This window comes from Vigna angularis, chromosome 4, assembly GCF_016808095.1.
Source record: "Vigna angularis cultivar LongXiaoDou No.4 chromosome 4, ASM1680809v1, whole genome shotgun sequence".
NCBI classification, from domain to species: domain Eukaryota; kingdom Viridiplantae; phylum Streptophyta; class Magnoliopsida; order Fabales; family Fabaceae; genus Vigna; species Vigna angularis.
Genome location: NC_068973.1, coordinates 3,355,651 through 3,372,008, shown reverse-complemented (window position 1 = coordinate 3,372,008; position 16,358 = coordinate 3,355,651). Strand labels below are relative to the sequence as shown.

At 33.1% G+C, this 16,358-nt stretch overlaps 1 protein-coding gene across 1 annotated transcript; it reads right to left on the bottom strand.

Moving 5' to 3' along the window:
* Positions 1-875: 875 nt before the first annotated feature.
* LOC108330947 (cytokinin dehydrogenase 3) lies at positions 876-4,774 on the bottom strand. Its single transcript, XM_017565548.2, has 5 exons — positions 4,006-4,774; positions 2,956-3,083; positions 2,004-2,279; positions 1,594-1,862; positions 876-1,501 (listed from the first exon to the last, which is right to left on the bottom strand). Exons 1-5 carry the CDS (start codon positions 4,652-4,654, stop codon positions 1,210-1,212), a joined length of 1,614 nt encoding a protein of 537 aa, XP_017421037.1. The 5' UTR covers positions 4,655-4,774; the 3' UTR covers positions 876-1,209.
* Between the last annotated feature and the right edge of the window lie 11,584 nt (positions 4,775-16,358).

The following is a 16,358-nucleotide window of genomic DNA, read 5'->3' as shown; positions in this document are numbered from 1 at the left end:
CCTATTTTTATTTATTTTCTATGAACTATGTCATTTTCCCATAATAGAAGATTTATCCCTTCTAGAGATAAAAAAAAATCTTTATTGTGCTTAAACCGTTTTCATTAAAGTTTTTTTACATATGTATTTAGGGATTAGTTTTCTTATAAATTCCTGGTGGATGTTTTAAAGTGATAGGTGGAGAAACTTTAACATCAATTAGTCATGAATAGTTTTATATCAAAGATTAAAATATTATTTTCAATCTAAAAAACTTAAGTATACGTATTATGTATTTTTTTTTACCTATGTATTGTTTATCTTTCTCATTTTAAGTTGATATATAGAACTTTCAATTAACTTTGTTAAATTTTTAAAAATTACAACTGTATCAAACTTGAAGTAAACTACACTTTCGATAAATGCACTTCATGGATTATATACAACAGCATTTGTTTATTGCATGATTCTTTAGATTAATTAAGGAGCAATGAGTTGTATTCTCTTGTAAAGGAGCATAATCTTTTTAATGATATATAATTAAGAGGAAGGATCTCGCAATGGAGATTAATTATAGTATTTGAAGGCATTTGGCGTTATCACATCTATCTAGCAACCTACGATGATTTATTATTATGCCATACAGCTAGGACTCTCAATTTAGACACAATAATGATGTTCCTCCTTAACCTAGGATCTCAATTATTGCTAGGGTGCCCATGTTCAAAATTAGGAAGGCAAAGCCAAAACCATAACAATAATAATGCCACCAAACACACTCATTGCACACATTAATTAACAATTCATGTAGGATTAGAACAACGTGATCAAAACGAACCCTCCACATATTAAGTTGCAAACTACTCTTAATAAAGTGGTATTTGAGACACAGAAGATGAAAATTGTAAACTTTTTATCGGATGAAAAAGTAAGTTGTGTGGTGATGATGATAGAGAAATGAAAAAGAGTGAGGGAAAGAAAGGTACAGCTAGCTGTGTGCATCTTTCACACATGATTTTGTCAACCTAACGTATCTAAAGTATGTGTAACCTGATCTACATATATGCCAAAGGCATGCAGCTTTTAACCCCACCCTCTTAACAAAAACAAGTACAAACCCTATCATCTAAACTATGGGTCCTATGTGTACACTTAGGTAGTCCCACCATATGTGTAACCTCTTTTTTTTCTTCTTTTTATTTGGGGCAAAAATATTATAAAAAAGCTAGTTTAATTGTTAAAGATTCTTTGTCCAGGTGATAGAATCATTCTAGGATCAAACTGCTGTTTTCTTTCTACAAAAGTCCTCCATTTAGGGCCAAAATGCTTTGTCCAATCTTCTTGTGTGCGGTAGTGGGGAAGATATTGCTTAATATTGATCCCAGCATCATTACAAAACTGCAGAATTTCTTTATTTTGAGTATCATAGTCCTTCCAATTATCAAACCCACTTGAATGCAAAAACCCAACTGTGTAGAAGATTTCCTCGTCTGGTATTGATGCTGACATCCTATTGTCCCACCTGTATTTTATTTTTTTTTACAAAATTTCGAGTCAGAAAAGAGAAGAAATGTAACATAAATCGAGATTAATTAAGTAGTTCAGCTCAATTACTTGTTTCTGTTCATGGGGTAAACCAAGACAGGTCCTGTGGTGATGTTTCGTTTAAGGATGATGTTCTTGAACACGCCTGAGTCAAAATCCATGATTTGAGATTTTGGTATGAACAAATTGAGCCAAGGGTGAGGAACATCCCACAGTCCCTGTGACTGTAGCTTCAACTCTCCACCTCGGACTCTGTTCAAGAACTCAACGTATGAGACATCTTTTTCGTAGTAAAATCCAGGGATGTAGCTCAGTCCTTGGAGTAAAACTTGGAGTTCCTACACCAACACGAAAATAAGAATGTTACTTTGCAACATTAAAATTATAAGATGGAGTGTGACAAAGGGTTATTTATTAGACAGGACAAGAGAAACGAAAGGACACATCATGAAGGCAATTGCACATGAATGGAGACGTACCTTGTCCACGTTGTTTTCACTTTGGCCATCATAATATTTGGCAACTTCTAGGCAATAGAGGACGCTGTGTTGAGTTACTAGTGAAATTATTCGACCATGGTCGGCTAAAGGGAAGAAAGAAGATCTCCAATTATTTATGGGTCCTTGGTGCATCAGCAACGACCCTTCCACATAATCAACTGCAATATTTTGTTTCCTTCCAGTGATTGAGATTAATTGTTCTTGGTCTTTTGTAAAATCAGAAAACTCATTGTACAAAAGTCTAACCCATTTAACCTGCCAATAAAAAAAAAAAAAATTCACCCTTCATTAACTGATTATCGTACTGATGAAAAACAATTATGATCACATGATTATAGTTTATGCAGTGAGTCCCATCAAATAGTACTGCTGGAGTACTTATGTGAAATTCAATTCCATCATCTCACTCACCAACTTTCTTATCCTTTCTAGTGGAAACATATTAATGTATGGGCCTATCTTCTTGGTAGTATTTTCAAATACAGTTGTTATATCAGTTGATTTTTTATTAAGAAATTAGAGGTTGAATCGTTGACGAGAGAGGTTAATAGGAGCCTAATTATTGGTCGGCTTATATGGTCTGAAAAGGGTCACTGTGTATTTCAAAAGACTTTGAGTTATGACATGTACATTTTTCCTACACACATTTTAATGGCTTTTCAATTTCAAGAATCCACGTTCTTCACCTGTAGCTCGTCTGGTTTTCGTTTTCATGTGTGTCTCTCATGGATGACATAATGTGAAACTTGTGTGTGTGTATGGGGTACCAAGAAAAACGGTGACATAAAGCTTTTAGGACAAGGACATTCGATGCTTCCGTAAAGCTTGATGGTTGAATAATATAGCATGTAGAATTGGCGTCACTATGTGAAATGTTGGAAGAAGAAGCTACAAGACAAAGTCCTAGTCAATTCTGAAGATTTAAACGTACCCTCTTGGGAGCTGGAGCAAGAGCAATTCTTGCCCTTGTTATAATTCCAAATTGTCCTAAACCTCCAAGAACAGCGTGAAACAACTCCGAATTTGTCTGAGAAGAGCAGGTCACAGATTCTCCCTTTCCTAAACCAAATCAAAACTTCATTAAAACACAAACAATAATAATAATATATATGATTGCATGCATGCACATGTTCTTTTAACAAACATTTCAAATAAAAATTCAGCTGCCAGTTTATTTTCAATAAAACAATTGACGAAAGAACGACTTGGACCAGAAGTGTATGAACATGTTATCTAAAACAAGAACATGTAGGAGGCCATCACTGACCGTGTGAACTGAATCCACGGTTAAGAAGTTTTCAAACACCGGACCAGGTTTGCTAAAACATTCACCAAAAATTGTAGACCAAGACTCGTTTCCGTTGTTAGATTAAAACAATATAATTCGAATAAAAAACAAAGAACAGGTCCGAAAAGCAAGCTTTTATAAATTTCAATCGCAATCACAGTCTGATGCATTACAGTACTTTTCAATTTTCTTTCCTTAAAGTATGAACAGACGCCACTGTACCCGAAGTTGCAATGAAGTTCTGAAAACATTAACAACCACGGCACGTTGGTTACCTCAATTAGAGCTATGAATATTAAAAAAACCTTAATTTTTTTCAGGCAACTCATTGTAATCATTATTTTATCTCCTTTCCCCTCCAAAACTCCTCTTTCTTTCCTTTCCAAGCTGTGACACTTTCCAAGGTGCCCAATGACCAATTCTCACAATATTAAAACACCGACTATTTAGATTCAGATGGTTGTTATAACATCTTTACAAATCTTAGAGCCCTGACACTCCCAATAAACAAAACTCAGACACATACTTCACTTTATGCAGTCATTTTCTTATCAGAGTTCAAGTTTTATCTTAGTTTTAGACAGAAGGTTCAAGTTATATAAACAAGAATATTTAGGTTTGTTAGAGTTATTATTGTTATTATATATGTTAGGTATAGTGAGTGAGTAGTGAGGAGAAAAGAAAGTGTGATACCAGTGATGACATCCATTTCACGAACAGTGGAGATTTGAGGACCAAAGCGGAAGGTTTGGCCACTGATGCCAGCATTGGAGAGAGTTCCTCCCACTGTCAAGTACAAGTAATCAGTCCAAGAGAGAGGTGCAAGTCCATGCTCGAGCGTGGCGTGAAGAACATCGATCCAAAGTTGTTCCCCTCCGACATCAGCGTAGTGAAAGTAACCAACCGAAGGGTCCACCGTGTTGCTCACCCTTATCCCCACCCCACTGCCCCTCTCTCTGAACCCTGCCATGTCCACCACCACGCCGCCACGTGCCATCGCCTGCCCCCGCGTGGAGTGCCCTTGTCCCCTCGCCGCCACCTTGAAGGGGACAGCCCCCCTGTACGACGCCTTGATCAGGTGTGCGATGTCCTGCGCCGACGCCGGGTGGAAGACCGCCAGTGGGACTTCCCGAGCTATGTTGCCGTAGTCCTTAGAAGCTCTTCCCTGAAGAGCTTCCGAGTCTCCTCGGAGCTTGTCAAAGACATCCTCGTCTACTTCGGCAAGCTCGGCAGGTAAAACAGCCTTCCATTGGGAGGTTTTTCCGACAGTGGAGATCAAACGCGTGATGGTTATGAGTAAGAGGATGAAGTATGTGGGGGAAGGGTGGTTCTCAGCTACCATTTTTGTGGTTTGGAGGGAAAGAACGAGAATGGGAGAAGAAAGAAGAGAGAAGAAGAGAGAAGAGAGAAAGAGAGAGTGGTTTTTTTGTTATAGTGTGGATGGAATTGTTTGGTTGTTGGTGTTTTGTGGTAGTGGGGAATGGAGGTGGAGGAGGTAGGGGCTATATATAGAATGGAAGAGTACTTTGCATGATAAAGGAGGATACGGGAAAATATTTAATTTCAGAAACACACGTATAGAGATAGAGAGAGAAAATTAGATGAAAGTACTTAAATTTCACAAATATTGTCAAAAAATTAAATATGAATGTTCTTAATTACTTCCACACATTTTTGGAATAAATTAAAAAAAAAAAGAGGGGAGAGCAATTAAAATATGTTTGCTTGAGTAATACCCTCTTGTTATTTTTTACTGGGATAGAAAAATATTCAAAACAAATCATACATTGTAACACAAAAAATTTAAATTGAGTGCAATGGGAGGGATCCTAAATGTCAAACTAAAAGATACGATGGAGAGATTGCATTTGGTTCTTCTTCTCAAAAGTCACCAAGTATTTTGTGTAAAGCAATTCAACTGAGCAGAAGCAATTAATGAAGTGTTAATTAGGCCTTCCAATTGTTGCTTCCTTTTCTGTGATTGCTTTTATCTCATCATCATAATCACCATCAAAAACAGAACCCACAAACTTAAGCTTCTTCTTCCATAGTTGGCCGTGGCCTAATAAAATAAATAAATAAATAACGTAGTTGAATTGGAGCCGTTGGATTCTTATCTCAGGGTCAAAGATTGGTCAAAATTAGTCAATTGAAATATACCCTTTATATTTTATATTACAAATTGAACTTTTGAAATTTAAGAATTTAAAGAGAGAGTCAAAATGGGGTAATTATCAAAAGGATCTCTCAAGATTTTCTTTCCCGGGACCATGGACTTCTTCCCGCTGGATCAAACTATATATATTGCATTAAACTTTTGTAATTCATGGGAGCGTGATGTCAATGGAAACTGAGAGAGACATCACACCAGATTTTCTTGGTGCCAAGATTTTGTTGAAGAACATCATATCTATTCCAACATATGTTATCAAACGAAAACGAAAGCTAACCGTAACACAACAATGTGCCTCCTAAGCCATATGAATGTCTCTACACGACAAGATTTTCTTCCCCCCAGTTTCAACATGTTCTTAGCCAAACACAATAAGGTGACAGATACCACCATGCCATTATTAAAATCTCTCGAGTTAGGGGATCAAATAATTAATTAGCAATGCTTACTGATTGAACTAATCCTAATTAATTACGTGGTGACTGAACATATAAAAAAAATGAAAGCACCTGGCATGCCTTTTATCAGAATATAGGAAGAAAACAATGGCATGCTATGCACACGCAAGAGAATCCAGTGAACTGTTTAATAATATAATTTCTTTTGGCTATGGCTAGCTTTCAGGGGAGTCTTTCCAGTTGCTAATATATATATATATATATATATATATATATATATATATATACATGTCATAATTATTTGAACTGTATAAAATATATGTACTGAATTGTTGTTTTGGCAAATGGCCAAATTGCAAACAAATGTGAAATTGCAGGTCCAAGACAAGGACATCGAAAATTAATCAGAGTAAGAACAAAAGGGCATTCAAAGAACAATCTTTGACCAATAGATCTCGCTGGTAAGAGGAGCTATCATATTGCAAGACCCTCCACCAAGTATGTATGATTCTGAAGAACATATATATTCCACAATGCTTCATACCGAAGATTGTAATCTTTGACGATATAGATTTTCATTCAGGACTAATAAATGCAGAAAAGGAAAAAAAAGTGGTAAATTATAAATTGCTAGGGATGGTATGCAATTTATGTTGGAGATGCTGAAATGGAGGAGTTGATGAGCACATAATAATTATGTATACCTTGTCACATGTTGAAACAGCGATAGTTAGGTCTTGTACCTAACGAAACCAGTATCTTCTTATCTCTTCAAAAGGAGGTAAAAATAATGGCACCAAGAGAAGGGTTTATCTTTGTAAAGTAAATTTTGGTGCCCTCAATATATATATATATATATATATATATATATATATATATATATATATATATATATATATATATATAAATACCATATACCCTTATTGTGTAGGTCCACCTACGTGTCTTGGAAATGTTTGGTGAAATTGAAATTCAACTTGGGAATAGAATAGAGATGTAATATGTTGCCACCACCAGTGACTGAGGTTGAATATTCGACACTTTTTTCTTGTGTATTATCATAAGCGATACACTACACATGCAGCCCAATATTCGGATCAATCCCTATCATGGCACTAGTATAAACCCATAACTATATTTATACTTTAGGGAAAAACTCTCAATTCCTGTTTCAAAAGTTTATATAAGAAGATAGCAATTATTTTTCATTCACAATAATACAAAAAATCCCATAATTCATCTCTGAAAATAATTCTGCTTTTCTTTTAGGGTTAAATATATTTTTAATCCCTAAACTATCACGCGATTTTGGTTTTAGTCTCTCTTTCAAAATAAGGTACTTTTTAGTCATTCTCCTTTAAGAAAATATAATTTTTCGTCCTCAAAAACCAACGGCGTTAAATAGAAGGTGAGCTGGCTAACGGTGGAGTGTCACGCTGTAATCTTTGAAACTCTCCCTCTCTCCACAACCATCACCACCTCCGCTTCTTTTCATCCTCCGTTAGCAACGACGCCATCAGTTCTTTTCTCCCTCCCTCCGCCACCAAACCTCCTTTCTCTTCCTCCCACCGGAAAAAGTGTCACTACGCCGGCGTCGCAACCCATTCTTCATGCACAGCTCCAACCTCTTCCCTTCATCCACGCACAATTAGAAAAATCGAAGAGAGAGAGAGAGAAATGTTACCGTTTTCGCTCCAAATGGGAGACAACTTTTCACGTGATTTCCTGCTTGCCACTCTCACTCACATTTCTTTCCTTCACTCTCTCACTCTCACTTGGCGCCGGAGCTCCATTTTCTGGCCCCCTCCTTGCCCGCGACGTATTTCCGCCACCAGATTCACCCACCATGGCTTAACAAATAAATTTCGAATCTTTCGAAAAAGCTAACTCGTTTTCATTCTCATTTTGATTATTCACACACTCTCTAAGAAACATGTATTGGGTGTTTAGTCAGCTTATTCCTTAGACAGCTGTATGCATAACAGTAGCGCAGCTGTCCCAATGTTTTGTTTCCCTGTATATAAACAGACACATGTACACTTACGAGAGACAATGTTTTTCAGTGCATTTAGTTTTACAATATTTTTTCTCTATTACAACGCTGCTTCCCCATGGAAGATGGGGAAGATTGCTGCGTGAAGGTCGTGGTCCATGCTCGGCCTCTCATCGTTGATGAGAAGCTTCAAGGATGCAAAGATTGGGTTATAGGTTTGGAATTGGAACTACTTTTGAAAGTGATATGAGAAACTTACAAAGACGACTTTTATCCATTAACTGTTAAGACCGTTCGGTCTTAACTTTTAATGGCCGAACAGTAGCCGAACGCAGTAGCTGAACGGTGCCGAACGGTATTCACAGTTAGGAAGTCTTCATCCTCTTATAAACTCTTCACTCCCAAACATTACTCAAAGGCCGAGCGGTTTCGAATGTGAACGGAAGTTACATGCCACTATAATGGTCTCTTTTTGCATTTTACCTGTAGAGAGGTTCTTGGAAAACGTAAACCATGGGAACTGGCTTTAAAGATGGTTGCCAAACAAGAATAATGTTAGGATCTAGGATGATAGGATAGTTGGGGTTTAGGATAGAAGCCGAACGATAACGGGGCCAACCGAACGGTTAAGGTTGTATTGTAAGGGTGCACGACCGAACAATTAAGGTTGTAGAGGGTTATGCTCCCAACCCATTCGTTGTAAAAGGGATTTCTTTCACTGTGAATAATAGAAAAAATCCCATTCTTCCATTATTGTTTCTATCTACTGAATGTGTGCTTAGTTAGGTTTCAATCACAAGAACCTAACAAATAATACCTTAAGTTATGAACGTTTTGTTTAGCAAAATTGGGACCCTAAAGCACCAGTTGATTTTTAGTTGCATGTGTCTTTTATTTTGAAAACCCTCAAATTGCGAAACTCCCTCTCGCGCAGCCATGGGAACCTGCAAAAAACCAAAAAAATCATCCCTAATAATCATCCCTTTTGCGACGTCGGCGTAGTGACACTTTTTCCGGTTGGAGGAAGAGAAAGGAGGTTTGGTGGCGGAGGGAGGGAGAAAAGAACTGATGGTGTCGTTGCTGACGAAGGATGAAAAGAAGCGAAGGTAGTGATGGTTGTGGAGAGAGGGAAAGTTTCAAAGATTACAGCGTGACACTCCATCGTTAGCCAGCTCACCTTCTATTTAACGTCGTTGGTTTTTTAGGACGAAAATTATGTTTTCTTAAAGGAGAAGGACCGAAAAGTACCTTAGTTTAAAAGAGGGACTAAAACCAAAATCGCGGGATAGTTTTGGAGACTAAAAACATATTTAACCATTTTGTGTATTACGGGACAAAAGATTAAAATAGTTCTTCCAAAAGATTATATAAAGTAACTCATACTTGAACATTTTTTAAATTTTTAATTATTTAATGAATTTGGGTTATTTTAATTGAACTTTTATTGAAAAGTTGCTTTATTAAGTGTTTAAAATGTATTTTCTTTTAAATTTATCGTTTCCTTTTTTTCCTTTAATTTATTTCAACTAGTTCTTTGATAAATAAGTGGAAGTCGACTATAAATTGTAGACAAAAAGATAAAAATACCAGTTGATTTCCCTCGTTAACAACAAAAATACTCAGATACAAATAAAAATATTTTGAATACTTAATAAATTATGTTATTCAATAAAGACTGAATTAAAACTATTTAAATTTATAGTTTTACTAAATTAATTTTAAAATTAAAGTGGGAATTTAAGATTTTTGAGCATTGATAATGAGTGTGGTGTGAAATTGGTAACATGTGAGTTACATTAGACAATAGTTTATGAGTGTTTGTTTTGAAATGTTTGTATATATAAAATGAAAAGGGTTTGAGATAAGGGTTAGATGTATTTGGCAGAGGTTTGAGCATGCATGAATGTGAGAAAATGAAAGAAAGGGAAGAGAAAGAGAAAGAAGAAGATTGTGGGGGGACTGTTTCCAAGATATTGGAGATCTTTATGGGGATCTAAGCCAGGCAGAACACAGAAGCAATCAGATCACGTGCTCAACAAACAAACAAAAACAACAACAGCAGCTTTACACAGTCCTAAAAACACCATCGTACCCATGTCACTTTGATTGGCGGATACTGCTGTAACCAATACGCATCCGTACGTGCATGGAATTTCAGCAAGTACTATGTGACACAGAGCATAGATGTCTCCTATCTCTGCATTTTCATCCCATCACTACCACCTTCTTCTTCTTCTTCTCCCTCTTCCTTCGTCTCAACATCATTAACAACATCATCAACAACAATCTTAACCCTCTACATTGCATGTATGTTCAGGTGTTCACTGACACTGTAACAACTACCCATCCAAATCCTTTGAACCAACCAGACACTCCAACCCCAGTGCTTATCTTTCCAATGCTCATCTTATTATAAGTGCCAATGTGAAAGAGCATAATTTGTCACTATGTCTCATTTCTCACTCTTATCCCATTAATTTGATTGACGCGTGCTGTCTCAATTATGAAATCATTGACATTTCATCGCTCAATTAACGATTGTTTGTGCAATTCTCGTCACTCTTTTTATCATGTCCCAACCCCTCTCTTTTGATTAACTCTGCCCCCTTTGTTAGCATTATCATTAATTACTTCATTTCCAAATCACAGACACTTTTTCCCAAGAGTGGAAAAATTAAATACTATTGAAAGTCATCCGGTTGAAGAGAAAATAAAAATAAGAGAGGTAAAGAAAATGTAAATTTATAATACTATTTTAATTTATTTATTATTAATATTATATATCTATATATTTGTTAAATAAGAACGAAGTAGGTTGATTATGAATATGAGTATGGATAATCATCTAACAATAAAGTTTTTGTTTTATTTAATTCTCACAAGATAACTTAAATATGAGTTGTCATGTCACTACATATTATTATTATTATAAATATTAAATAAATAATACTTAAAATAATTATAATAGAAAAATATAATATTATTTAATATTTAATATCAAAAGAAAATATATTTTTTCTTCGGTATTAAATACAAAAAATAAAATATAATTTATAAATATAAAAATAATATCAAAAAATAATTGAATACATAGTAAATAATTATTAAAAATAATAAAAATTATTAAATATATGTCTCAGAAATAAGTTCTGAAATGAAAGATAAGAAACAACTAATATCTTAATAAATTAAAAATGTTTTATTAATTTTAAAAAATACAAATATAAAGATGATGAGACGACGAGTATTAAGATAAATAATTTAAAATATTATATATTATTCATATTTATATTCATATTTAATAAATGATGTGAGATTCTCCCATAAAAAATCAAGTATGGATTTGAAGAAGTATACATGAACAAATTTATTTACAATGTTAAAGCTACTTCGAACGAAAATGGTTTAGTTTCCTTTTATTTCTTAGTTCTGCCTTAATGCCTGTAGAATAAATGGTGTAATTTTTTTAAAGGTATATTAGCATGAACTGAATGGACCTAAGCATAACACATGCTAAAGTCTAACACAATTATTAATTAGGTCTTTTTCTGTCAACTAAAATAATTGTCCGCAAAGTCTTCACAAATATGAATTATCTTATCCTTTATTTGTTCAATATAGCAACTTGACGGAGTAACAGCAAGGTGGTTGATTAAATTGACATAAAACTAAGGAATAGAGCATTAAAACAAAGTCAATTTTAAAAGGACAAATATTACCATACGGTTAAGTAGATGCTATTTGTGTGGCTATTGAATCAGTATTAGATTTTTTATTCCAATAGTTTGTACAATATAAATATTTTTTGTTTTCTTTACAAATGACATTATTATTCTCATGGCATCCTCCATATAGATAATTCATGAGATGATTCCAAACGTACATATGACATTTTTGTTTTAAAAGTCTACTACATCTAGGTGGCATGTCCTATAGAAGTCACTAATCCAATTGACACATTCTATAAACATCTACTTTATTAGAAAGTTTTATGGGACATGTCTTGTAAGACTAGATTTCTTCAAGTAATTAAATAATAAAAAATATAAATGAGTGATGCTTGATATGGATTCGTATACCAGTGTTATTGGTATAATTCATTCTAATATAACTCAAAATATTAACTTTTTAAGAAAATGTTAAAAAATATAAAATTATTTTTAATTTTTATTAAATAAATATTTAATTTAACATCAAATTAGTATATTTTAATTGAGATATATTTTAATATATATTAACTAAATTAAATATTAAAACAAAATAAATTAGTGTCGAGTTACTATACACTAACTAAAATAAATATTAAAAGTAAAAAACATAATATTAACTTATTGGACAATAACTAAAATAAATATAAAAAATGGATTCCGAAATTAACTTTGTTTATTTCTAATATTTATATTTATTTTAATTAGTATATGTTATGTTATCAGTGGATATAAGCTAAAATAAATATTAAAAGTAAATAAGTTAAGGTTAGTTTAATGGAAATTAATTTTATTTATTTTTAATATTTAAATTTATTTAAGTAATTGTTGTCTAAATTGATATTAAGTTATGTATTTTAGATTTTTGTGCATTATTATCAAAGAATATAATTAAGAAATTATTTTTAATTTAAAAATTTAAATTTAAAAATGAAAAATCTCATTTATTTTATTTTTCTCATTCCCATTTTTTTTTCTCTTCTTCTCACCCTTCTTTCCTTAATATATAAAAGGTCTCGTCAAATTTTGTGAAAATTTTAACACTCAATTCACTGACGATTTTACCAACAAAAAAAATCAGTTATTAATAATTATAAATTACTAACAAATTTATTAATTGAATTAACTGTCAAATAAGTTATCGACAAAAATATTTGTCAATAATACAAATTTTCGAATCTTATTTATGAATTTATTAACAACAAAAATAATTTAAATACTAAAATATTAATAAAATTTGTTGATAACTTTGGTTCTTTATTAAATTTATTTCTATTGATAAAAATCTATCATTATTAACGAAAATTTTTATAGTAAACTTAATGTGTCAATTGTCAAATGACAATGACGGTCGTTTCAAAATTGAATTGATATATTCTTAGGTGAAAATAGTTTCACCTTGGTTATTAGCTATAATTTTTAACATAAAGTAGTGTTAGAGTCATAATGAGCATGAAGAATCAAAATGCAATTTTTACCAAACTAGAAACCTGAGAGACAAGCCATGAGGTACAGGGGTCAAAGACATTGGTGGATAAAAAAGGTAGCAAAAACAATAGCAAGTGCCTTTTAATTCAATAGGAAAGAAAGGAAGATTAATGGAAAGGTCAAAGACAAAAACATTAATAAGAAGGAAATACAGATGTTCAACGTTTCTATTGATAACATCAAAGTGTTGGATGTTTACATGGTTTAAGGAAAACGGAGTTAGAAAAAGGTCCATTCATAAAATTCTTGTATCAAAAGGAATGGTTAGATAGAAAAGTATAACATCATCGTGTTTTGTTATCGAAATCATTTAAAGTGGGTAGGGTATATTGATCATTCAACATTCCATTACAATAACAACAATAAATATTTTTACTAAATCGATTAACTCAAACAATCTAACTTAGTCCAAGAGTATGTTAGGAATTTTAAGATCAAATTTTATATTAGATAAAAATAAAAAAGTAAAATATTATATAAATATTTAAAATTTTGTATCAAGAATGTTAATTAATCTTTTATATGATTAGACTCATATCAATACTGTATCTCCTCGTAACATAGTGAAGTTTCTTAATCTCGTATTTTGCTCCTATTGAAAAGGAATAACAGAAACTTGAAATTTACTATTACGAGCAGTGTGTCTGTTGACTTGTATTTATGTGTCTAAAGATGTTATTAATTTTTTGTTGTCGTTTTGTGAATGTGTGTTACATGAATGTACTATTGGAGTGAGTTGTTGGAACTATGCATGAATGTGAAGCAATGGGGTGTGGATGGAAATTAGCACACGATCATCAGAAGTTTTATGAATAGAAAAGAAAGTGTATAAGCATTTAGAATTGTGTGGTGTTTGATTTAACGGGCACTAAGTAACAAGGAGAAATATGGTTCCCACCTGCCTAACCAAAAGGAACAAAGAACTGCTGCAATTTTGCATTTTTGCAATTTTTCGTCTTCGTATTCACATTCATATAATTACAAACTCTCGACGTGTCACATATATGCCAAATCCTAATTTATTGTTTTTAAAAAATTAATATCTATATATTTTGTTAAATATAAATGCATTTAACAGGAAAATGCTTGATCAGTTTTTCACTAATCCCTCACATATTTGCTTATTTTTGCATTAGGTAACCTATCTTTTCAAGATCAAACCTGAAAGGTATTGATTAGAGGCAAAATATTTTCAGATAACACTGAAAGTTAGCATATTGTTAAGTTAGTTTATTGAAGTACAAAAATTATATGTTAAAGTTGTAACATCCCAAAAATTCACCCTTTAAAATTCAAAATTTAAATATGGTAATAATATATTTATGGTAACACTCCGTAACCTCATATACATAAGTTTTAAGCTCAGAGTTAACTACAAACATAACATTGAATTCCTCTAATTTGTTCTTCCATCTCTTCCTTCATCTGTACAGGATCACGTGACGATTCTTCATCTGCTCCCGTATAACAAATACGTTATACGATCATCGCAAAAATATGATTTTTCCAATACATGCACAAATAAGTAAGGGTGAGCTAACATGCAACACATCATTTATAAAACATGCATAATTGCTTAAATATAACCATCATATAACATTTATGTCAGACATCCTCATATACCATCATACCACAAATCCTACTAGACACTCATCCGGATGATACGTTGATGAGCGGTCACGAGAGGTTATGCACTTGTGATGACTTTTACTTTTTTTCTTACAAATACACTTCCAAAATACTTCATACCATTCACAAGGTTAGTCCCCTCACTATGTCCAAAACAGGCACATAGACCAGGACCTCCTGCTCCTCTCACCACATAATTCATCCTTCTCTACTTGAGACTGGATGAATTATTAGAGTATCAGGATCACCTCCAACTACGGGACCCTCAACATCAACATATACACTAATACCATAACCTTTCAGAATCTCTCCATGAGATTCATACCATACTCATATTTCTCAACTCACATTATACCACTACAAAACCCCTCCATAATACACATATCATGATCAGATGCATAATTTCATGCCAACATCATAAAATACATTATTAATGGTATCAAAGCCTAGCCTCTCCCAATACGGTATGGTTCGAGGACGAACCAGACGGAAGTTGGTGGGCATGTGACACCCGGGCACTGACGAGGGCGGGGAGTGACGCCGGTGCAAGAGGCATGGTGCAGGGGGCACAGACAAGGAGCGGCTCCTGGCAGCTTCGGGTGGAAGGGGTACATGGACGAATCGAACATACACCGGAATGAGAGGGATCTGGAGACTGTGTAGGTATGGGACTATACAGTTGAAGGATAGCTTAAAGGAATTGATTTGACTACTCATATCACCAAATGCATTTGCTTTTCGGTAGCCTGACTCATAAGAACTCCATGGTTAAGCGTGCTTAACTTGGAATCTGTGGGGGCAGTCGATGGTCACTGTGAGTTGTCGGGGCGTTACAAAAGTAATTTGCAAATGTAAAATGATTCAAATTAACAATTTTTTTTTAAGTTTTCCTTCATTTATATTCTCGTAATTTGTATTTATAGATGTACTTTGAATTGTCTAGTTTCAACTTTTTTTTTTGTTATAGTTCTGTTAATAATCTAATAAAATACATTGAAATATTTTCTATTCAGTTTAAGATGAAATAACACACTTAAATACACAAATATCATATTTTGCATTATGTTGATTAATATAACTAAAAATGAACCCAAATTTAATAACAGTTAATGTAAGAAAAATAAATAAATATAAGAACTTGAAATTAAAAGAAAAGTTGATGATATAGAAGCTGTAATACCCCATTTTTGCTTTCTCATTTTTATAATTAACCCAATTTATATAATTTAAAATCTCAACAACAAAAATAGACATTGTTTTATAAACAAAATTTATTAAAAAAATATATAAAATTACAAGGTTATCTCATTCATCACTTGATATTGACCACTTTATTTAGTGTTATACATCTTCTTCAACTATCATTTATTTTCGAATAAAAATGATCATTATATGTGAAAATCACAACCACCAAATAGAAGAGTGAACTAACATATAAATATCAAAATATCATAACCAACATATACATCAATTATAATATAACAACCCACCTAAACCTTACATGGTTAGGTGTCTCACAACATCATAAAATTACACTGATTGTTTCACAATATTATACAAAACATGTTATCACTGAAAATAATACAACCATTAGTGAACTCAACATTAGGAAGCGATTTGTAACTCTCGCACAAAGCTTACCAATACATATGCTTCCT